Raw genomic sequence first — 22,909 nt, forward strand, 5'->3', positions numbered from 1 at the left:
CCTCCCTGCAGTGCTTTCCTGATGCACACTTAGGATAAGACGGGAGGGCGCCTGGAGGCTCACTAGGTTGGGCCTCTGACTCTTGGTCTCAGCTCAGGCCGTGGCCCCTCTCTGGGGGAACGTAAGCTCCTTGAGGGCAGGAAAACCGTCTTTTCTTTCCTGTGTTCTCAGGGTTTGACGCTGGCTTACTCATCATTATTTTTTATTAAAATTTTTTTTCAATGTTTATTATTTATTTTTGAGAGAGAGAGAAAGAGAGAACATGAGCGGGGGAGCCGTAGAGAGAGAGGGAGACACAGAGGTAGAAAGGCTCCAGGCTCCTAGCTGTCAGCACAGAGCCCGACACGGGGCTCAAACTCACAAACCACGAGGGCATGACCTGAGCCCGGGCCACCCAGGCACCCCCAGGTCATCATTTATTATTATTCAGACAATACCTGAATGTCTGACTCACCTCTGTGAGGCTCACGTGGGATGTGTAACTTCTACAGCGGTGAGCCAGCAGCCGTGGTTAATGGGGTACGAACACCAACAGCCGGCTGTGCCCTTCCGGTGAGCCCACGCACCCCACGCAGCGTGGCTGCCAAGTGCCCATGTCCCTGTTCCGATCCTCACGGAGCGTCTCAGCCGTGCCGCGGGGCCAGCCTTCCTATCCATCTTGGTGCCCGTGCACCTGCCCTGTGCCAGGAGGCTGCCTGGGTCCCTGGGGACCACTGTTCCTCTCCCCGTAAGAGGCCTGCTTTCCTGGCCGCTCCGGCCACCTGCGTGCCTTCTGTGCAAAGTTTCTGCCCCTACCTCAGCACTGGGGGCTGGGACACACCACCGGTCCACCCAGGGGAGTGGGTGTGACACAGGCCATCCGCCCCCTGCCAGGAGCAGAGCCTAGACAACGGCTTGTTCCACCCGGCATCCCCCGACCCGGCTCCACGAGGAAGAGAAGGCCTGCGCAGCTGCAGGCTGGAGCCGGCTGAGGCCATCCAGCTGAGCGGTGCCCTGGCCGCGCACCCGGCAGGCTGAGCCGCCCCAGACGGTGCACAGGAGCGGGCCAGCCTCTCCAGGTGAGCACAGCGGCAGTCGGGCCCCAGCGTGCCTGCTGTGGCCCATCGTGCCCGTGACGCTGTGGCTCTCCTGGTGTGGGGATGCATACGTGGTTCCTGGGCCAAGGGGAGCGCAGCAGTCCCCACACCTGCGGGGAACCTCTCGCCAGTGGGGCCACACCTGCCTGATGCCTCGTCGTGTCCCCCGCCTGGACACGGGTGTCCATCTAAAGCCAGGCTGAACAGATGAATGAGGTCCCGAAGTGCCAGAGGTCCAGACTGCCCAACTAGAAGGGCCGGAGCCCCGACCTGCAGGCAGAGGGGCTCTTGGTGACGATGGGTGCAGACCCCGTAAAAGGGGCTTTGAGCTGGACCTCCTAGCATGTGCAGCACGGCCGGCTTCCATCGCACGGGTTGGAAACCCGAGGCTTTAATTCATCTGAAGAAAGGTGGCAGGCTAGGGTGCCCATCAGGTCCTCAGTACAGGTCTTCACCGAGTCCTTCTCCGCTCCAGGGTCTGAACAACCCCTCCTCAGGGGTCCCTGCCCCGCCACACCCAGCCCCCCAGCTGTCCAGAGGAGTTCCTCTTCAGCTAAGTTCCTGCCTTAAAGAAACAGCCACCAGAAAGCAGACGTGCTGCAAGCATTTGGGGGTGTCAAGCATTTGGGGGCGTGCACCGCCACGCCCAGCTTCCCTGGAGGGGCACGGCCCCGCCTCCCAGGCACTCATCCTGGGACAATCCACAAGTGGATCATGAACAAAGACTCGTTTTCAAATACAGGGAATGACAATGCAAGTGAGAGGTCCCGGCCAGAAAGGTACCCCCATCACCAAAGTGTTACCTGTCGATGGTGGGAAGTTTGGAAAATACAAAAGGCCACAACCTCATTACCACTAACACTCTGGTGTCCGTATGGTCCCAGCTCGAAAAAAAACCAGGACAGGCAGCATCACAGGTGTGGTGCTCGGCATCTTGCGCCTCTGCCTCCCCGACCTGAAGAGGTATTTAAGAACTTCCGCCGTGGGGGTCCAGTTGGGGTGGCTCTGGGCCAGGCAGCGGGCACACACACCTGGGCACCTCCTCTCAGCCTCAGTTTCCTCAGCGGTAAAGCAGGGATGCGGACAGGACCGCCATGTCCGTGAAGGGCTCACCGTGGTGGCTGGCGCACGGGAGGTTTACAGCTCTGCTAGAGGGGACAGCCGGTGTCCAGGCCCCATGTGCGCTGCCTACTTGTCCCGCATTTCCTCACATGCCCCACCCCAGTCCTTGCCCGGGTGAGACGCTGGCCCACCCTGCCGACTGCAACCAAACCGCACGCTGCCCCGCAGCACCGCACGCGACATGCCGAGGTCGATGGCTGTCAGTCTCCTGCCACCAAAGGGCCTGTCCTCACGCGAGGCTGCTGTGTCCTCTCTGAACAGTCCTGTCCCCATCCTCTACCTCACAGGTAGGAGGCCCACGGCGGGCACTGTGCCTGGCGGGAGCGGTCCCTCTAAGACAATACCCCACCAGCTGGCTGAGGACACACAGACCCTCGTGGCTTCGGACTGCACCACCCCGAAGGGGCAGGAGCGGGGAAACACAGATTCTCTTGTTCTCTCCCGAGTGTGGCCTGGCTTTAAGCAGTCCCAGCTGTTTGCAGCTCTACAGAGGGCGCTCCAGCGGGAGGCGGGGCTCGCACGGAGGGGGAGTGGCCTGGGGTCCTCTGCAGGAGGCACGGGCACCGAGATGGTGAACCCCAAGGGCCAGGAAAGAAAGAGGGTTTGCTTGGCCTGGCCTTGTTTCAATAAAACTCTTTGTAGACAACAAAACAGGCAGGAACGGAAGGAAAAGCCACCGTAATACCGTAGATACTGGGGGAACAGAACAGATGCCAGAGGAGCTTTTCCTATATCCCAGGGCGGCATCTGGCCACTGACCCGGACCACCGCCAAAGGGACGGGGTGGAGACTCCTCCTTGGGCCCTGGAATCTGGACGTCCTTTCCCAGGGCCTTTCCCCACCCTGCCTGTCCCGTGGGCCGAGTGGGTAGCCCTGGGCATGGTCCCCTACCGGCCTGGGTCCCCAAGTCCACTGTGAGCCCCAGGGCCAAGAGCCGCCCCCTGCCCCCAATTGTTCTCCATTGTCTCGCCTAAGGAACGCAGAGGGGCACCGGGGGGTAACAGGGGGTTCCGGGCACAAAGAGCACACTGCGGAGGGGCCTGGGGACATCAGCTCCACACAGCGGGCCAGGCGCGGCGCCCCCCCAGCGCCCCTGCAGGCAGGGCCCCCGGCGGGCTAGGGCAGGGCGACCGGCGGCCCCGGTCCGAGCGGCCCACCCGGAGCCCGCCCCGAGCCCGCCAGGTGGGGGGACCACGGAGAGTTCGCGGGGGGCGGGAGGAGCCCGGGGCCCACTGCGCAGGGGACACGGGAAGTGCGGGAAGGGCCCCCAGTGGGTGCGTGGGGACACGGGGCACGCGGGGCGACAGCGAGTGCCCCTGGGGGGCGCCGCGGACACGCGAGTGCGCGGGACTGCGGTACTGGGCGGGTGCTGGCGGCCGGGGACGCGGGAGCGCGTGTGGCGGGCGGACCGGCGGGGTGTGTGTGTGGAGGCGACGGCGGTGCGGGGTGCGGGGTGCGGAGTGCGGAGTGGGGGGTGGGGTTCCACCCGGAGGCTCCCTGGGGGCGGGGCGGGGTGGGGCAGGCGGGGCGGGGCCTGTGCGCAGGCGCGGGCGCGCGCTCCCGAGGGTCGCGGGCCGGGGGACGCCTCTCGAGTCGGCGGCAGGGAGCGCGAGCGTCCCCGCACTTCCGGCCAGCGCTCCGCGGGCCTCGATTGGGCTCGAGGCGGTGAGCGCGCGCCCGCTCAGCCAATCGGCGGCGGCGGCGGGGCGGGGGCGGGGCGCGCGGCGGGGACGCGCGGCGCGGGGCGGGGCGGGGCGCGCGGCGCGGGGCGGGGCGGCCGCAGCCTGGTTGCCGCCCGCGGGCCCGTCCGCCGCCCGCCCGGCCGTCCCCGCCGCCGGCAGCCATGTGACCGCGCCGCCGCCCTCCGCGCGCCCGGCCCGCCCGCCCGCCCGCCCGCCGCGCGTCCGCGGCCCGGCCGCAGCCCAGGCCGCCGAGGGAGCGGCGGGGCCGGCGCCATGGCCGAGCGGGGCCGCTTGGGCCTGGCCGGCGCGCCCGCCGCGCTCAACACGCCCGTGCCCATGAACCTGTTCGCCACCTGGGAGGTGGACGGCTCCAGCCCCAGCTGCGTGCCCAGGTACGCCGCCGCCCGGCCGCTTTGTTCCCGCGCGCACCTGCCGGACACCCGGGACCTGTTCCCGGGACCGCCTGCCCGGGGCTGTCCATCCGGGCCCTGCGCACCGCGCCGTCCCCACCCGGGACCGTCCGCCTCGCACCGTCCACTCGGGACCTGCTCCCTGGGCCGTCCCCACCCGAGACTGTCCATCCGGGACTCCACCCGGGACCTCGTGCTCGGGGCCGTCCCCCGGGTCCTCGTGCCCGGGGTCTCCACCCGAACCCCCCGTCCACCCGGGGCCCCCCACCCCGGGCCTCGCGTTTGCGCGCTCCACTCCGGCATGCGCATTCAATGGGAGCGATCTCTGACGCGTGGAGGGCCTCTGAGGTCCTGGCACCGCCGGGAGGGAGTGGCGCGGGTGTCTCAGGTCCCGCGGTCTTCTGAGGCTCACCTGGTTTCGCTCCCAGGCGGCATCATTGCACCTGTCCACTGATGCGGTGCTGGTGCTGGAGTTGACTCAGGGCGCCTCCTCTCTCCACTGCTGTCAGATTTCCTTTTGCGCGCAGCAACACTGTCAAGTCCGAGTGTCCTGGGAGTGACCCGCAGGGCGCACAGTGTCCAGAGGACACCTGAAGTTGGGACCGTGATTTTTCTCTTTCATCCAGCGCACAGCTTTTTATTGGTGGTCTTGGGGGCCTGGTGCTGCCTGCTCAGTCCTGCTGGCCCTTTACCTGTGTGCGCCGTGTTTCCTAGTTTAGAGACACCTTCGTGTCCATGAGCAGGGCGCTTTGCACCAGGCTGTTAGTTTTGCCATGGCAAAGGACTGCACCCCCCGCCTCGGTGGGGAAGTGGCTGGACCCCAGTGGGAACAGCTAGACCAGGTCTACCCACAGGCCAGTGCTGTAGCGAGGTCACCTCCACGCAGACTGGCAGCCTCCCTGTTTTCCTTGCCAGCTTGGCGCTCTCTCGGTTTCTTCCAGACTCAGTGGTCCCTGAAGATGAAGTTCTCAGGCCGGAGGGAAGAGGCAGACTCGCACTAGGGTCAGGCCTGGAGGGCTGCACTCCCTAGGGAGACCTCGTGGTGAGGACCTCAGGATTGCCATCCAGACATGGGGAGTGGGTGGTGTATTGCTGAAGGGGACACAGCTCGTTCTATAGGTGTCACAGAGCGAGGTGTTGGGGATGCCAGTCTGTGGGGTGTGCTCCCTGGGGGTGCAGAGCTGGGAGCTCAGGGCACTGGCTGTGCCAAGTGGAAAGGACGGGCCCTCTGTATACCTGCCAGATCTGCATGGGGCCTCCTGGAGGACGTGGTGACCCTGTGAGACCTGAGGGTCGGTGTTAGCCGGGGTTGGGGGGCCAGTGACTCCAGACCCACCTGCTCACCTCTCCTTCTGGGAGGTCTCTGAGCCTCGCAGCCAAGCTGAGGAGCATCTCCTCGCCCTTTCCCATCCTGGCATTTGCCGTAGGGTCGAGTCCCACAGCCAGGGGTCAATATGGGCAGCTCTTCCCCCGGTGTGTCTGTCCCTCGGCACTGTCACCACCGCCACCAGCCCTTAGATCTCTCATGCTGGCTGCCTTCCGTCAGTGCCCCCTTGCTACACCACGTGCCCCCCGACAGAGTGCAGAGCGTGGCCTCTGTTTGCTGCACCTCTCCAGCTGCTTCCTGGGGTTCCCCAAAAGACCGCTGAAGTTTAACTGGAGGGTGGTGGGGGGAGGTTGCAGGAGAGGCCAGGAGGGTAGGAGCTGGATTTAGGGTCCTTGCAACACCTTGTGGAGATGGTCTGGGAAGCCCGCTCTGTGAGCGTCAGGGGACGGGGGTGGGGTGTGCAGCCTGGGCCGAAGGGGAGGGGTGATGGCGGGTGGTGTTCTTTGGGGTGAGCACGACAGCCATCAGGAGAGGCAGGCAGAGTTTATGGGTTGAACATAGGGAACATGGGTTATAGCACACGCCCCCCACCCGTCCTGGTGAGTGTGGCCCCTCCCTGAGAGGCGGTTCCCGTCCCCTGCCCATACCTTCTTCGCAGGACTGTTTTTTGTACCTAAAGGGGTCATACTTTCTCTGTTCGTTTGCGTGTCTTGCTTTCACCCAGTCTTTAAGTTCCTGAGTGACAGCGTACCCGTGGCTGTCCCTGCAAGATGACAACATGGGTCTCTGCTCTTCAGGGGACCTTTCACCTGTTTCCAGCTTTTCAGCAATGTCGGATGTGCTGCCGTCGGCGTCGAGTCCCCGTCCTGTGCACGTGTGTGTCCAGGGGGCGGCCAGGCCTGCCGCAAGCACGTGCCCGTAGTAGGGTTTGGGGGTGTGTGCGCGGTGTTACTACCAGGAGGCTTCCCGCAGTGGCTGTGCCAACTCCAGCCCCCAGCGGCGGGGAGGAGAGTCCCCAGTGCTCCACATTCTTGCCAACACTTTGCCTGACTTTTAATTTTTGCCAGTCTGGTGGGTGTGAAACGGTCTCGTGGTTTTAATTCGAATTTCTCTGATTACTGATGCCGTTTGCACTTCCTCGTCCGCAAAATTGCAGGCCACTTCTTTTGCCAATTTTTCTTTCTCCTTCTTATTTTTATTTTGTCCCCTCTTGAGCCGGGGCAGTTTCTTGAGGGGAAGGTCATCCTTCCCCAGCCACAAGCGTTAGGGCCGTCTTCTCCCAATGATGCGTGTTCCTTGGCGGTCTGCGAGGTGTGCACCTTTGCCTTTCCTGGCTCCTGTCTCTCGCCCTTCCCTTCCTGGTCGTGGCGGAAGCTCCCTGCTCTCCCCGGGGCCTGTGCAAGGTGTGAAGCTGGAACTCCAGGGAGCCCTGAGTTGGTGGCTTTCCCCGAGGAGGCCGTCACAGGTGCACTCTTCCCTGGTGGCCATCAGCAGTGGCGTGGCGCCCTTCCCTGTCGCCTCCTGTCTGCGCCATGGCCGGGGTTCCGCAGGTGGCCCCTCCCCTACCCCTGGGCCCCAGCAGATTCTGGGTCACTTTATACCCTTGCGTGCCCCATTTATTTTTTCTTTCCTGTTCAGGTTATCGATTAGTTTTTAAATTTTGGGGGGCTGGTCATCCTTTCCCCTGCTTACTGTTCACTCCGATCTTTACCTCTGTGAACCCCTTGTTCACATCCTTGGCCCATTTCAGGGACCGAATTGCAGTTTGGTTCACATGGTGGAGGGAGGAGGTTGTCCAGCTGGCAGGGGACGTCTGGTGGCTGTGTGCCCGTCGGCCACACCCCAGCAAGACGGGAGCGGCCGCTCGCACCTGCAGGCTAGTTCCGTTGTTCTGGGGCCTCCCTGCGGCGGGATCAGGCAGCAGGTGGCTCTTGGGCTCACGCACGCCGAGTCCGTGTCCACGGTCCCTCCTCTGGGTGTGCACGGTATCCCGCGGTGGGAAGAAACCGCGCCTTGTTTCTACCTGTCCTGTCGGCAGGCGTGTGGGTTGTTTCCAGGGTGAGGCTCTTGGGTTCACAGCTGCCATGGCCATTTGGGGCAGGGCTGTCACTTGTCCTTGGTGACAACTGGCCACGGGGGGGGGGGGGGTGGCGTGTGCCAGTTTTCTGAAGTGGTGGCACTGTCTGCTGCTGCCACTAGCCGCGTCCTGTGTTCCGTCTTGTGTTCCATCGTCTTGTGACTTCTAGCCATTCCGACAGCTGGGTGATGGCTTCTCCTGAGGGTCTTTTCTGGGATTATTGTGCCTGGATGTTGAATATAACCAAACAGGTTTTTTTTTAAATTAAGAGCATCATCTGATTCTCCTTGACTTGCTGTTGTGGTACATTACGTTACGTAAATGGATTTTCTAGTATTAAACTAACCTTCTGTTCTTGGAAAAATTCCAGCCTGGTCGTGCAGTGTCACCCTTCTCGTTCATTGGAGGGTTTAGACGATGAAGATTTTGTTTAGGATCTGTGTGTGTGCGTGTGTGGTCTGCAGTCTCACCAGATTCTGATGCCAAGACACTTTGTAGAACACGCTTCAGAGTGTGTCTCCTTTTGCTGCTTTGTGGTGTCCTGTATGCAAGACTGGGGCTGCTTCATCGCGGAATGTTTGTGGGAAGCCAGCCAGAAAGGACCCTCAGCGTGGGATTGCTTTATAGGCACTGCCCAGATTCAGTGGCTTCCATAGCTGTAGGACACTTTCCCCCCTTTGAGTTGGCGTTTTAAAATATGTTTTCCTGAGAACGTGTCCATTTTGTCCAGATGTTTGAGTTTATTGGCATATAGTCGTTCACAATATTCTCTTATTTTTATTTTCTAACGCCCGCAGGGTCTGTAGTGCTGTCCCCTCAGTTCATCACACTGGCTGTCTGTGCAGGTGGACAAGAACGCTTGTCTCTGTCTCACCGAGGGCTCAGCAGTGGATGAAATGAATACTGGTTCTTTGTTTTCTGCCATTTATGATTCTCAGGCTTACATTGCTGTTCTTGTTGTAGTTTCTTCTGATAAATGTGTGGCTCCTCATTTTCCTCCTCGTTTCCTTTCACATAAGCGTCTGTACTTTGGAAATCAGCTGTGCCTCACAGAGTCGTTCCACTTAAAATATTCTTCGTAGTCTCCACTATTCTCTCCGTAACCTGTCGGAATTGCAAGTTTCCAAGTTTCTCGGTACGCAAACATATGGGTTTGTTTCCTAGTTTTCCATGATGCAGTTCATCTCTCTTCTTCCGACTGTTCTTTTCTAACCTAATTATGTTGTGGTCAGACAGAGTGGTCAGCATGACACCAGGTCCATAATATTTTTTGTGACTTGCCTTATGGCTCAGTTTGAGGTCAGTTTTCATACGTGTTCTGTTTGTACCGAAAAGGAATGCGTTTCTGGCAGTTGATGGCGTTTGATGTCTGTCCGCGCCCTTCAGGCTTGGTTCACTGCCGTCTTCAGATCTCTTCCCCTTTTTGTCTGCCGGAGAAGTGTGTTAAAATCTTCTGATGGTGGATTGATCTGTTTCTCTTGGACTTGTGTCATTTTGAGACTAAGCTCTTAGGTACATACGTGTTTGGATTATGATACCTTCCAGGGGTTTTGAACTTTGAGCACATATGGCTGTCTGAACGTGGACTTTGGTGACAGGAAAGCTCTCTGAGCTTCTGGAAAGCACTATGTGTTACTTCTTTTTCCACCTTTTTTCTTTAGACTTTCGTGTGTCCTTTCACGTGAGATGTATCTTTGGTTATTCGGCATGGATCTAGTTTTTGTTCACTCTGAGAATCTTTATTTTTTAACTAGAATAATTTAGGTCTTTTGCCTAAATTACTGACGTTTCGGTTCGCGTCTACCTGTTTACGTTCTGTGCTCATCAGTTTTCTATTTTCTGTGTTTGTTTTTCTCTTTGGTCTTACCTTATTTTGAACGGGCTTTTTCTCATTCTATTTCTCCATCATATATTAGTTTGAAATTTACCACTGTTTCTGTGTCTTAGTGATTACTGTGTACGTTGCAGTTTGCATACTGGCTGTATTTTCAAGGTAATTTACCTTTATTCTGTTCCTGGCAGACGCAAGGACGGACCTTACAACCTGTCATTCTGACCCAACCCTTTCATGCTGACACGCTCCTGTTTGGTGTACGTCACCGTGCTCGTGAGCCCGGGAGGGGTTGTTCACTCCGCTCTTCTGTTAGCACTCGATTAACCGCAAAACTCACCACTTCCTTTCCTTTATTTCAGAACCTGGAATAGTTTTCCTCCTCTTTATGTCTGAGAAGGCATCTTCAGGATTTTCTTTAGCGAGGTGGTGTTGATAACTGCTTTTCTGTGTATCGGGAACGTTTGTCCTTTTTTCTGGAGGGTGTCCTGTGGGTGTGGACGTGCAGGTGGCATCTCCCCTCTGCACGTGGAGGGCGTATCTTCCTGACTTTGTGCTCAGTTTTGCTGTTGAGAAGTCGGCTGTTGGTCAGGTGAGACTCATTTGAAGGTCTGTCCTCCGCGATCGCCTCTCTGTCGCCTCCAGGTGTGGCTTTCTTCTGATACTGCCTGGTCATGGTGGGGGTTCTCCAACTTCGTGGGTCGGTGGTTTTGACCAGTTCTGGGAAGTGCCAGCCGCCCTCTCTTCAGCGCCGTCCCCGCTGGCCTCTGGAGCCCCGTCCGGATGCGACCATCCCGGCGGGTGGTCACAGAGACCACTGCCGGCAGGTTTTGCGTGTCCCCGTGACGGTGGCTGGTTCTCAGCTCTTCCGTCTACCTCTGCCCGCGTCCCACGGGGCAGCCGGTGGGCACTGTGCCGTCTGCCACCCAGGGCTCGGTGTGGACATGGTGCGCCTGCTTGGGGAGCTCCCGGAGCTGAACGGGGGTGCTCTGCTCACGAGTGTGGGTTTTGTTTCGAGGGTGCGGGTGTGTGCTGGGGGAGAGGCACAGGCTGGGCGCCGTGGACTTGGCTGGCAGCTGGGGCGGGGTGGATGTGTTTGCGGGTGGAGGGGGTGCCGCGGTGCTTGCCGCGTCCGAAGGATGAAGTCGGCTCGGAGGGGAGACCGAGAAGGCTGGCCCTCTGTGGCCCGTGGGCTGGCATCTGTGGGGGGCGCTTGGGCATCCAGTGCCTCTCGCTGCAGCCCACCCGTGAGTGTGCACCTGGGCCGTGGCCTGCTTCCTGTGCAGAATTGGCCTTTGTGTGGCAGGAAGCAGCTGCCTTAAGGGAGCTCACAGCTGCTTTGCTGGGGGGTGGGGGGGGGCAGGGTGGTCTCATGTGATGCTTGGGTGGGGATCCCTCGGCTGGGCTCCAGAAGCAGCTCTCCGCGCTCCTGCCCCACGTGCTGGCCGTCCCGCGTGGGACGGCTGGGTGAGGGCGGGTGTCCGTGGGGTAGGGGGACCGCTCCAGAGAGTGGCTGTTCAATCGGGAAAAATGACGTGTTTTTTTGACCCTGTGATGGGTCAGATCACGAGGGTCCGTCGGGAGCCCAGGCAGCATGCGGCCCGGCCAGAGTGACCCATCACAGAGACGGGTGCTGGGATGCAGGCAGGGTGGGCAGACCGTGTGCGCCCAGAGCCCACGGGTTGAGCGTGCCCTCCCCGCGGGCACAGCCCAGTGTCGTCCAGCATCGTGGCCGGCCCCAGGCTGCTGTGCTCTGGGCACTGGCACATCCGTGCGTCCCCGCTGGCGGTGCCGGGCAGCGTTTGGACTCGGTGCGGGGCGCGGCAAGTGCGTGGAACTGCCGGACCGCACCTGCGCCTCATCGGCTCCCGCGATTGCTAGGCAGCCTTGCAGTGGAAAGTCAGCCTGGGAGATGGTGTGGGCGTGTACTTAGAGGCCCGGCTCCTGTCTGCCCTCGAGGTGCCTCGGTCCAGGGGGACTGTACCCGAGCCGCACCGTCTGGACTTCCGTCTGGTGGAAGCGCTCTGTTTGTCGGTGTCTCCGGCCCCGTCTCCCTCTGGGGGAAGGGCAGTTGTGCACCTGACAGGCAGGGAGGCACGCGTACAAAGCCCAGCTGCTGCTTGCCTGGCGGTGGGCGCCCCATGGAGTCAAGGCCGTGGCCCCGGGTCTCTTGCTGCTCTAGCCAGGGTGGGTCCCCTGTGGCGGCGGGGGCACCAGGGACTGGCGCACCTGCCCCCTGGCCAGGCACAGGTAGCACCCAGCCATGGTGCCGAGAGCCTGTGGGCGCTGTTGTCCCGATGGTGGGAGGCGAGGGCCGGGGGCCGGGACAGGCGGTGGGCACACGTGGGGCTCTGCTGCCCATCGGCCGGTGGGCTGGGAGGGGCTCGGGAGGAACTGGCCCAGCCTCTCCTCCCAGCTGGCTTGTGCTCCTGGCAGCAAGGGAGGTGCCTCGAGTGTCTCACGGCCAGCTGTCAGCTGGCTCCGTGTCTGCTTTCCACGTGGCAACACCACCGTTCCAGCATGCACCCCCGCCCCCCCGCCCCTGCACGCACATCGTGGGGTCTGAGGTGAACGGCACAGTGTCTGTCCACAGTGTCACCCTCTGCCCTCTCTGTGGGTGGAGTCCTGCTGGCAGGGGGTTTAGCCCCCGTCTCTGCCCCCACCCCCGCCCCCCCACAGGCCCTCGTCCCTCCTCCACCACCGGGCAGGCCCTCAGAGGCACCCCCTCTGCTCAGACGTGGTCGTACCCTTCACCGAAGTGCCAGCCCGGCTCTGCCCTGTGTGGGCTGCACAGTCTCCATCCTCGTGTGGCAACCACCTCCTTCCTGTCCCCGGTTGCTCGGCTCAATTCGTAGGGCACATGTCGTCCCCACTGGGACGGTGCTGGCGCCCCCAGGCAGGCCCTCAGGTGACCTCTGGGGTGACCTCTGTGAGTCAGAGCCTCGAACTGTGGACAGCTGGGGCGCCTGCCTCTTTCCCTGAGTTTTTTCTCCAGATAGTTTTTATTTCTTCTAACGTATTTGCTAGGATCCGTCATGTAATTTGAGTCTCGTGTTGCCGCGTGACTGTGGCAGATCTCGCACCCGTGACCGTACCTCCCGATTGTGTCCTGGAAGGTTGGGACCTCCCTGGTTTCGAGTGAGCGTCTGTGGCACGGCGTGCCCTCCCGGGTGGCAGGGGCGGCACGTGGAGCACGGCTCTGCAGGTGCCCCGGCCTCGCACTTCTGCCCTCAGCTGGGCGGTGCCTCCGTGCTCACACACTCATCCCTGCCCACCCGGGAGGGGACGTTGTGGGTCTCCAGGGCCCCCAGAAGTGCCTCAGGCAGGTGTCCTGCCGAGGGCCGGCTCTGGTGACCTCGCCTGCGGCCAGCTGACTGTCCTCTGGGGTCCCCGGGGGTCCTAGGCCATCGCAGAGGGCCCTTCAGGAGCGTGCAGGCTCTGGCTGGATCCTAGCTGAGGCTTCAGCCGGCCGTAGCGTAACTGGAGGTTAGTAGGGACAGGTCGGCACACCCTCTTCTCTGGCTGGTTCTGCCAGGAAATGCGCGAGCGGGGACTGTGTTTACAAACATAGCACTTGTCCGATGGAGCGTCCGGGGGGCAGGACGATGAACTCATTTGTGGGTGTGGGGCCCCTGAGAGAGGAGTGAGGATGGGGGGCTGAGCGGGTGGCTGGGAGGGCGGACGGGGCCTGGTCAGGGCGAGCCCTTGGGAGGAAGGGAAGACGACGGGGCTTCCTGGGACAGAAGGGGCGTCGCGGGGGGTGACGGGCTGTTTGCACACAAGGGGCACCGGGTCCTGGCTCCCCACCAGGCTGCGCTGTGACGGTGGAGGCTGCCTTCCTGGTCTGAGTTCAGCATTGTGAGCACTGCAGCTGAGGGAGGGGCCCTCCTGGGGGCCCCGGTGAGGAGGCAGGAGGCTGAGGCCTTGAGGTCTGGGCGGGGCGTCTGCCACCTTCGCCTCCGACTTGCCCGCATGTGCCGCGAGGCATGGGCCGGACCCATCCATGGGTTCTGGAAAGCCACCTGGCAGGTCATGGAAGGTTCCGGTTGTGTGTTTATTCGTGGTCTGGGTCTGGAGCAGAACTGTCGACAGCTGAGCCCCCTGGGGATCGCTGGTGGCATCGATCTCGGCAGATAAAAGCCGCGTGCAGCGGCAGGCCAGGCGTGAGGGCCGTGGTGAGGGTTCTCCGGGAGAAGCCGGTGTGGACGCCGAGCCCTCTGCCCAGCGGTGAGGCCCTGCCTCTGCCTTCGTCTGAACCAGCAGAGTCGACCACAGCTGCGTTCCTCTTTCCTGCTTTGCCTCTTGGAGAATCACTTCCTCAAGAATAGGTGGTGACCACCCTGCCCGGGGCAGGCTGCTCCCGTGGACAGGAGGACATTCCATTCTGTGCCACCACGGCGGAGGCCCACCAGGGAGGGGACAGCTGCGTCACCAGCCGCCGCCGGGGGGGACGCAGGAAACTGGTGGCCTGGCCTCACGGTCACTTGAAAGCTGGGGTGTCCGCACGTGCCGTCCCTGAAATAGGAGCCCCGGGCGGGGTCTTCAGGCGGAGGAGGCCGGCCCGGTGGGTGAGAAAATACCACCCCGAGGACCTTCGTGGTCGCGCCCCAGCGCCTGTCTGCTCACAGGGAGCTCGCTGGGCAGTGATCTTCATGTTGGGAACAAACAGAAAACGTGTCTGATTGGATTGGTTTAGGAGAGAGCTCCTGGTGAATTTGCTCCTTGGGGGTTTTCTGGTTCCCTCAAGAGGAGGGGAGGATGAGGTCCCTTCTCCCAAGAGCGCGGCCTGCGGCCCAACGAGAAAGGCAGGCCAGCTCCTCGACCCAGAGTCCCACAGCAGGGGACTCGGCGGTGACCTTCAGGCCCATCCCCCGGCTGACCGAGCCCTGAGCCGTGGTGCTCAGGTGGGCACGAGCCGTGCCCCGAGCCGTGGGCACGGTGAAGTCAGGGCGGGGGTCCTCGTCCTCACTGGCCGTGCGCTGTAGTGTAGAGGCGCTGGGCCCCCACGCGGCCCTGTCCCAAGCCCCTGCTCCCTCCCGCCCGCTACAGACGCCCAGCTTGGCATTCTGGGCGTCATTTGAGATTTGCTCCCCAGCAGCTGTTGCCTTTCCTGCCTGGATGAGAAGCCCCTGGAACCAGGCCCAGCCTGCTGTCCCCTCCCTGTGGCCCCCCGCCCTCCAGCACCGTCCTGGGCACCGGGCTGGCTGATGCTTGTGGAGAGTCCCAACCCCTTGTTGGGACTATTGTGGGGGTGTGGTGGCCTTCAGGAGCTCCAGGAGTTTCCGGGGCTGGGGTCCTCAGTGTCCTCTGGGCGGGGCAGGAGGTAGGGGGCGTTGCTGTGGTGTAAGCAGCCAGAGGGCCGCTCGAAACGGGAATGGTGGGGGATGTGGTGGGGCCCAGCGCTGTCCCCAGACCCGAGGCTCCCGGTGCCCAGCGGGTCCACAGCACACAGCAGGCTGCTTCGTCTGCAGAGCCGACAGGCGCGCCCGTGGCGCCCGTCCCCAGCCTGCCGGGCAGCGGACATCTGCAGCTGGAACTCTGGGCGGGTGCAGAGGAGGGGCGAGCGCCCACCGGCACCTGCACCCGCCTCACGCCGGCTCCACATGGCACCCCACCTTGCCCTTTCCCTTTCGGGGTCTCGCAGCCCCTCCAGAGAGGAAGGGCTGTGAGGCAGGGCCCCCCTGAGCCAGCGCACCTGATCCCATGTGATGGCACCTTGGCTTTGTCATCCCGGCCACCCAGTGGGCTGTGGGCACGATCCTGGCTTGGCGCGGGGAGCTGGGGGCCCTGAGCGGTCACTGCTGTGCCCGCAGAGGGCGGTGGGAAGTGGCCGAGCCTGCAGGCCAGTCCGCCTGACCGTTGGCCTGACCTTGGTGTGACCCTGCCCCTCGGGTGACGGGGGCCCCGGCAAATCTGAGGCGGTCCCTCAGGGTGTGGCTGAGAAGAGGGGCCCAGCACGCACTGTCTGGAAGGGCGAGAACCTCCCTGGGTGCCAGAGACCAAGGAGGCTGCTACTGGGAAATGTGTGAGCACAGACCCCTTGTTGGGACTATCCAGGAGTGTCTCTGGCTGGGGCCGAGCCTGCTGGGGTGCGGCCAGGAGACAATGGGAGGGGTGGGCACCGTCTGGGAGAGGAGGGGGGTGGTGGCGGCTGGGGGGGGAGGGCTTGGAGTCATTGGGAGGAAGGGGGTGAGGGGTGTGGCTTCTCCTGGATCGATCGCCTGATTCTCAGACGTGGCAGAGCAGGGGGTGGTGAGACGGGGGCCCAGAGTGGGGCGCAGACCCGGGAGCGCCAGAGCCCGCATGGCCTTGCTGTGGACCTGGGTGGGTAGTCCGTGGCCGTGGCCAGCGTCTCAGGTGCACAGCTGCTGACCAAGTGGGTGTTCGCGGGTGGAACCAGTGGGGAGGAGGGGCTGCTGGGCTGGGGGCTGGCACGGGGTGAGGGAGGGGGTCCTGGTGCTGGCGGAGGCAGCGCGTGGTCTGTGTGTTGCTGGCAGCCTGATGGCTCCCGGGGCGGCGGGGGGGAGGGCACAGCCCAAGTGGGCTGGATGTGCGAGAAGCCCAAGACAGGTTTGTGAGAGGGATGGACGGGGCTTCCTGGAGACTTCGTCTCATGTCCTTTTCCGGCCGGAGCCGCGCTGCCTGCTCGTGGGCCTCTGGCGACGCGTTCCCCCCCCCGCCCCCCCCCGTGGACCCTGGCCCACTTCCCAGGTCACCGCCGGGGCTGCGCCGCCTGCCGCCCTGCGCAGGTGGTCTGGCGTGGCTGGAGCTGGCCTCGGCTCGGCTCGGCTTCCTGGTGACGGGCCCCTTGTCATTTCTGTCCTCTGCTCGAATCCCACTGTGTCCTCAGCACTGCCTGGCCAGCTGTGCCCGCGGCAGCCCCCGCCCCGCCCGGGAGGGCCGCTCTCTCGCACAAACCCACTTCTGACTCCAGGTCTGTACGTCTGCGGCACCTGTCACACACGTTTGTCGTGCTTCCTTCTCTTTGCGTTTTTGGCCATTTTTCTCCGAGGAAACCGATCGAGACTGATTTGCCTTCCTTTATTAGCGTCTCCAGGAAAGTTTTCTGTCCATTTGTCTGTTACTGGCTTGCGCTGCCTTTGAAGGGAAAGCCGCCCCCTCCCCGCCACCCTGGCCCCTGCGAGACAGCCACAGGGGACGGCCTCGCCTCTGCCCCGCCCTCCCGGGGCCCTCGGATGCTTCTGTCTTCTGGCCTCTGCGGCGATTTTGAGAAGTTGGGGAGAAGCCTGCTGGAGGTTCCTCGTGGGGAAGGAGTTCTCTCTGGTTGCTTGGAAGGGCTTCCTGTGGTTTTGGTGCGCACGGCGCGAATCCGTGGTCAGCGTCACCGCTGTCCCTCTCCTTGTCCCGGATCGGGCCAGCCTGCACGTTACTGCCCTGCCACCCGGCCCCTGACGCGGTCGTTACAGATGCAGCACGCTCCTGCGGGACGGACCCCTGCTGCCCTCTCGGTGGGGAGGGGAGCAGTCCTGGGGCACCTGGGCTTCCTTGGTGGAGGCTTCCCTAGGGACGCCTCACGGCACAAATGGAGCAGTGCCTGTGGGGGTCCTAGTCCGGCAGCCTGGGGTCCATCCCGCCCGGGCCTCACCGCCCAGGTCCCACCTCCTACCGCCATGATGCCAGAGGTGGGGGGCCGTTTCAGCATGAATTTGGGGGGAAACAAAATTTAGCGTGCGGCACGCACTGCCCCCCCGGGGTTTTGGGGGGACGCCCGCAGCCGTGCACTCTCCCGCTCCCCGACACAGGCCTCCTGCGGGCGGCCTCGCGGCTCCTTATCTGCCTCGACCTGGGGCCCAGCAGAGCCCGGCGTGGGGGGTGCGGTGCCGGGGCTCTGTGCTGTGTGCTGGCAGGGGCTCCAGGGGGGAGCGCCCACTCGGCCTGGGGCTCTGCTGGGCCACCCCTGGTGTAAGGCGTCAGAGGTGCCGGGACCACAGAAGCTCCTTCGCCTCATGACTCCCACCCACCCGCTGCCCCTCGGGGTCCCACGCCACCCTTCACCTCTGGGAGGTCGGGCTGCCCCGGGCGCACTGTTGTCATTAGACGAGCTGGAAGCACTCCATGCCCAGCAGGGCTGGTTCTGCCGCTCCACTGAGCCTGCCCGTCGGGGGGACAGCCTGTGGCACAGCGCCCCGCCGTCAGCGTGGGTCCCGCTCCTCTTGGCCTTCGTGGACACCCATCGCTCAGGGCGGTACTGTCCAACATGGGGCACTTGTTGTCCCCAGAGAGAAGGTTCCGGCTGCTTTCTGGGTTAGCCCGGGGACGTGCCTGGGGCAAGCCTGGCTGGGGGGGTGAGCCCCTGGGGGAGCCAGAGGAGCTGGAAAGCGAGGCCGCCCCCTTCCAGGCTCACCACCGAGTGTGCTCACACCCCTCCCTGCCCTTGTCAGGGAGGGGCGGGAAGCGGGTGGATTTTGGCCAGAGAAAGGCTGGCGCTTGACCCTGTCTGGGCAGACCCTAGGGCCGGCAGCTGGCCGAGCATCACCTGCCTGGAGCAGGGCCACCCAGGACCATCATTATGTCCCTGAAGTCCAGCCTGCAGGCCACTCTGGAGGGACACAGGGTTCGACCGAGGTGCCCTGGGGGCTCCCCAGCCTGCCGTCCCCACCCCTGTTGCCGTATGGCGTCCTTCTCTTCCCAGGCGCTGGCCGGGGCCGCCTCTGCTAAAGTAAAGGCCTCAGCAGGCGGGAGGGAGAGCGCTGAGCAGGGCCTCGCCTGCCGGAGACCATGTGGGGTTCCCCTCATGCCTGAGGCTGCTGGGCTGGAGGATGAGGGGCCGAGGGTGACCTCTGGGGCATTTGGGTCACCCAGGTGGAGGACACTGGCCCAGGAGACCTCCCCGTGGCTGGTCCCAGAGCAGGCATTGGCCGACAGCCAATGCCCTTGTGTAACATGGTTGCATTGCTGGCTGGCTGGAGTTTCGGGGTCCCAGGCCCCCTTGAAGCTCTCCCTGACGGACACGCAGTGCTCTCTGCGAGTGCCCGGCTCCTCCCTGCGGGTGGCCACGCTGGCCTCCGACAGCAACACCTCGCTCGGGGACCGGCTCCTTCGCCCTTCCTCCTGCGCCCTGGCCCCACCGTGGGCAGGCTGGCTGGGCTGGGGCCCGAAGGTGGGCTCACGGTGACCCAGCCGCTCCTCCTCCATCCCCCTTGCAGGGCTTCCCAGCTTCGGTGACAAAGGCCACTCTGGCCCCACATGCCAGCCAGCAGAGACACTGAGACGGCACCTCTGACCTTGCCTCCGGATTAGCAGGAAGCAGCCGTGTCCAGATAAGGCTCGGACAGCAGAGAAAGCTGAGCCGGGCCAGTGAGAGAGAGCGGCCACCCTGGGCTGCCAGGGGCAGGTGACCTATGCTCAGGACGTGGGTGGAACAGGAGCCCTTAGCCCTTTGCGGAGCTTGTTCTTGTAAGCTGGCCACGGCTGGCCGTTGCTGGCACGTTTCTACAGGAAGCACGTTGGGCCAAACGCGAGGCTCCAGGCCTCCACGTGCCCCAGCCTTGCCCCGAGACTAGGCCGTGGTCCGGCTGCGTAGACTTGCGGCACTTTTGGGGCCTGCGTGGGGCAGGCTGGCCTTCCGCGTCCGCCCCGGCCCCGCTCCTGGGCTGGCTGCTCCCCGAGAGGTGGGCAGAGCGTGGGCGTCCCCGGCCAGCTGCCAGCACAGAGCCCCCGCTCCCACCAGGGCAGACACGCGACCGCACAGGCGGGTCAGCTCCTGAAGACAAAGGGCCCCTTGGTTTTCCCTCCTGCCAAACGCAGAGTCAGCGCGTCTGGGACCCCGGAGGTGCGCCCCACGCGTGGCCGCGGTTTCAACCGTTCCCCCGGTGCCTGGAGGAGAACAGTGGAAGTCGGCCTCTGCTCAGAGGGCCAGCCCCGGTGCTGCTTGTTTTGCAGAAACCCATAAAGTGATCTCGTCCCTGCAGGCGCCGGGTGCCATCCAGAGGGCTGGGCCTGGCGGGGTCCCTGCTCGGCCACCCTGGAGCAGTGTGCAGGCCCTCAGAAGGTTGAGCAGAGTTACCACGTGGCCCGGCAAACCGGTCTTTCCTGAGAGGGGCAGGGACTCCAGCCGAAGCCCGCCCAGCAGTCCGTCACGGGCGTCAGCCGCCACCTGGGGCAGGGTGGCGGTCCCCCCGACGGTGCTTGGAGGGCAGTGCTGCCTCACGCTTGGTCACAAGCCAGCGCCACTCACCTCAGTCACCTCGTCCCTGGCATCTCATGTTCCCCGTCATCCTGGGCTGCAGGACACCACGGTCACGCGGCCTCCCTTGTGGCGTATCGCTAGGATTGTCCCGTTACGGCCGGCCACGGTTGTTGACCCCTTCCTGTGCCTGGTTTGTAAGTTCACCCTTGTCCCGGCTGTGTGTGGAGAGGAGAAGCATGTGCTTGTGGGGGTCAGGACTGCCCGAGGATTCAGGGGGTCTCAGAGCGCGCCCCCCTCGGATAAGGGGGGACTCCTCTGAATGTTCACAGCACTACTCACAGTTGCCAGAAGGCGTGGACGACCCGCGCGTCCATCGGTGGATGATGCGCGAACAAGACGTGCAGAGAGGGTTATCCTGCCCACGGAGGAACGTGGATGTAGCACGGACGAGTCTGGAAAAGGCTCTCGGTGGAGAACCAGGCGCTGCGGCCGCCTGTCGAGCGGTTCCCTTTCTGTGAACCGTCCCAGCAGGGGGACCCACAGGGGAGAGCAGACTGCTGGCCGCCAGGGGCTGGGGGAGGCCATGGGGGTGACGGCCGAGGGGCAGGGCTTTCTCTGCAGGCTGACGAGAATGTTCTGGAATTGGAGGCGGCGGCTGCTCAACGCTCTGCGTGTACTAAGTGCCACCGACTCGAACACTTTAAAACGGTGATTCTGAGAGTGATTCTAAGACATGGGGCTCGGGTGGTCGTAGATTCGAGACCAGCAGCAGGTGAGCCCGTGTGACGCGTGGTCTGCCCGGACCCCGGCTGCCAGTGGGGGTGGGGGAGCCAGGCTCACGGCTCAGGAGCGGTGGCGGGCGGTGGGCTGCGGCGTGTGGCAGACGGGCGGGCGTGTGGACGTCCCGGGGGACAGTCCGCCACTCCTGGGGGCCACTCGCTGGGGGCTGAGGGTCTTCTGCCCTGACTCATTTCACAAATCCGAGGTGCACACGGGAGGTGTCCCTCGCGGTGGGGGGTGAGAAGTACGAACTGCTGTGCCCTCGGGGCTCCGGGCAGCAAGGGGTGAGCAGAGCCCCGGAAGGTTCTGGAGCCTGAGGTCATTGGGGTCGTGGGTCTGCACTTCTGTGGGTCGCCTCTTTGTGGCCATCGCCCCCGTTCTGTGGATTGTTTGTCTCTTTGTTGTGCTTCTGTGAGAGGCTTTGTTCCCGGGACTTTGGCCCTTTGTCTGCTAGCAGCTGTCTTCCCGCATCTGTGGTCCGCATCTCTGACCTCTCTGTGCTGGCGTCCGCATTTCCCCATCTCAGGAAGAGTTGGGGTCTTGCGCCTTCCTCCACACGGCTTGGTGTCCCTGGCTCTCGTCTTCCTGGGCGAGGACCTGCCTGTGTGCGCGGGGTGCTGTTCTGGTTCCTGGGGCCAGTCCAGACGGTGGGAAGCGAACGTTTCCCAGCCCCGAGGGCCCTTGGTGAGGGGAGAAGAGGCAGCGACACGGCGGCAGGGCCCTGGTCGCCGCCTGGGGCGGGGGATAGGGTGGCGGGGGTCACAAGGCGGCTGAGCGCGGGCAGGCTCGGATCCTGGGCCGGCAGTGCAGGTAGTCTCGGTCGACGCTGCCTGTCGGGCCTGCCCAGAGGCCGGACGGGGGCAGGCACCAGGCTCTGGCAGCGAGGCATCTCCATACCAGCGGGCACCAGCAGGACCGCACGGAGCCACGGGGCAGATGCAGAGGAGGACAGAACGGAGGGCATCCAAGAGATGGGGAGAGGCAGGGGCAGGAGGCCTGGGCTTCACCCCTGGGTGGTCTGGAGGACACAGGCCACACATTGGAGAGAGGCTTCATTTTGGGAACTTTCCATCTTAGCGGGAAGGGTACAGAAGACCAGAGTGGGCACAGGTGCTGGTGTGCCCCCTCCTGAGGCCCGGCAGAGCCAAGGAGGGCTGGAGCCTCAGGAGGAGCCCTGGGAGGAGGATCAGGGCCACCGGGTCAACCAGTAGTGGGAGGGTGGAGCCGAGGCACAGACGCCCAGGGCAGAGGCTGGAGCCTGGTGGCCTCCTGGTCCCTGCTCTAGATTCTAGCAGCCACCGGCCTCCAGGCCCAGCAGAGCAACGGAGAGTGGGTGGGCGGGGGGCAGAACTCAACAGTGGCACACGCCTGCATCTGTGAAATGGGGATGGGAGGGTCTGGTGAAAGAACATTCCAGAACATTCCGCCGTGGCTGCCGGAACTCAATGGCAGACGCAGAAGGCTCAGCACGAGGGGCCAGACGAAGCTGAGAAGAACTGGAGACTGGAGCTGAAATAGGTGGGAACAGACAAAAAAGAAACTGGAGGCCCCTTGCAGGAGCCCCGGTACCCCAGGAGCAGGCACAGCCTGTGGAGAAGACGGGGGTCTTGGCGCTCCTCCCGGCAGGATCCGTCATCTGGGCCCCTCCCCCGGCCATGCAGGCGCCGAGCTGCGGGCAGGGCCCAGGTGGGGACGCGGCCCCTGACATGTCGGCCCCTCCGCTCTGAGGGGTCAGTGTGTTCTCCACGCACTGTCTGCTCAGAGTCTGCAGCCAGTGAGTGAGCCGGTGAGCGAGTGAGTGAGTGAGTGCAGCACATGGGTGTCCCCACTCTCCGGACGGGCCTGGGGGACACGTGGCGCTGTGGAGCCCTGTTTGTGGGAGAACCCTGCTGGCGAAAGTTGTTGACCGAACGTTAAAAACCAGAACGCCGTGCCCTGTTGGGGGAACGTAATTGGTGTAGCCTGGGGGTCACAGGGGAGGTGCTGAGCACACAGCCCCCAGCAGCCGCGCTCCCGGCTGGGTGTCCCGAAGGAACTGGAAACAGCATGATGCACGGTAGCTGGGCCACGGAAGCGGCCCGTGTCCATCACGGGGTGAGTGAATAAACAAGCCTTAGAGACGGAGGAGATTCTGGCCCTGCTCACACGTGGGTGAGCTGCGAGGACACTGCACTGAAGGACAAGCCAGTCCTAGAGGACACAGATTCCACTCCTGCGAGGTCCCTAGAGGAGTCGGGTCCATACGGACACAGAGCAGGACAGAGGGGGGTGGTGGTGAGCGTTGAACGGGAACAGAGTTTCAGGTTGGGGACGATGGAAAGTTCTAGAGACGGACGGTGGTGATGGACGTGTGACAGTGTGAACGTGCTTAATGCCTCCCAACTGCACAATTAAAAGCGGTAAATTTTATGTTACGTATGTTTTACTTCAATAAAGGGAACTGGACATTGCCAA

The 22,909-nt window shown here is 63.3% G+C and overlaps 2 protein-coding genes across 8 annotated transcripts in view; one reads left to right on the forward strand and one right to left on the reverse strand.

The window, feature by feature from the left end:
• The first annotated feature begins 4,011 nt into the window (after positions 1 to 4,011).
• The window catches only part of PACS2 (phosphofurin acidic cluster sorting protein 2), a 54,473-nt gene continuing 35,575 nt past the window's right edge, over positions 4,012 to 22,909 (forward strand). For 3 of the 7 annotated variants that reach the window (XM_058740500.1, XM_058740498.1, XM_058740503.1), the window contains exon 1: positions 4,015 to 4,272. In XM_058740500.1, coding sequence (XP_058596483.1) covers positions 4,154 to 4,272 — 119 coding nt within the window. In that variant the 5' untranslated portion in view covers positions 4,015 to 4,153. Of the gene's footprint in view, positions 4,273 to 22,909 lie in introns of all 7 variants that reach the window. The other 4 variants (XM_058740504.1, XM_058740499.1, XM_058740497.1 and 1 more) reach the window with 4 other exon arrangements.
• Positions 19,739 to 21,993, reverse strand: LOC131517856 (proline-rich protein 2-like). Its single transcript, XM_058740521.1, has 2 exons — positions 20,015 to 21,993; positions 19,739 to 19,890 (listed from the first exon to the last, which is right to left on the reverse strand). The coding sequence occupies exon 1, from the start codon at positions 21,493 to 21,495 to the stop codon at positions 20,512 to 20,514; it is 984 nt and encodes a 327-aa protein (XP_058596504.1). The 5' UTR covers positions 21,496 to 21,993; the 3' UTR covers positions 19,739 to 19,890; positions 20,015 to 20,511.

The sequence above is a fragment of the Neofelis nebulosa genome, chromosome 7 (genome assembly GCF_028018385.1).
Source record: "Neofelis nebulosa isolate mNeoNeb1 chromosome 7, mNeoNeb1.pri, whole genome shotgun sequence".
In the NCBI taxonomy this organism is placed as follows: Eukaryota; Metazoa; Chordata; class Mammalia; order Carnivora; family Felidae; genus Neofelis; species Neofelis nebulosa.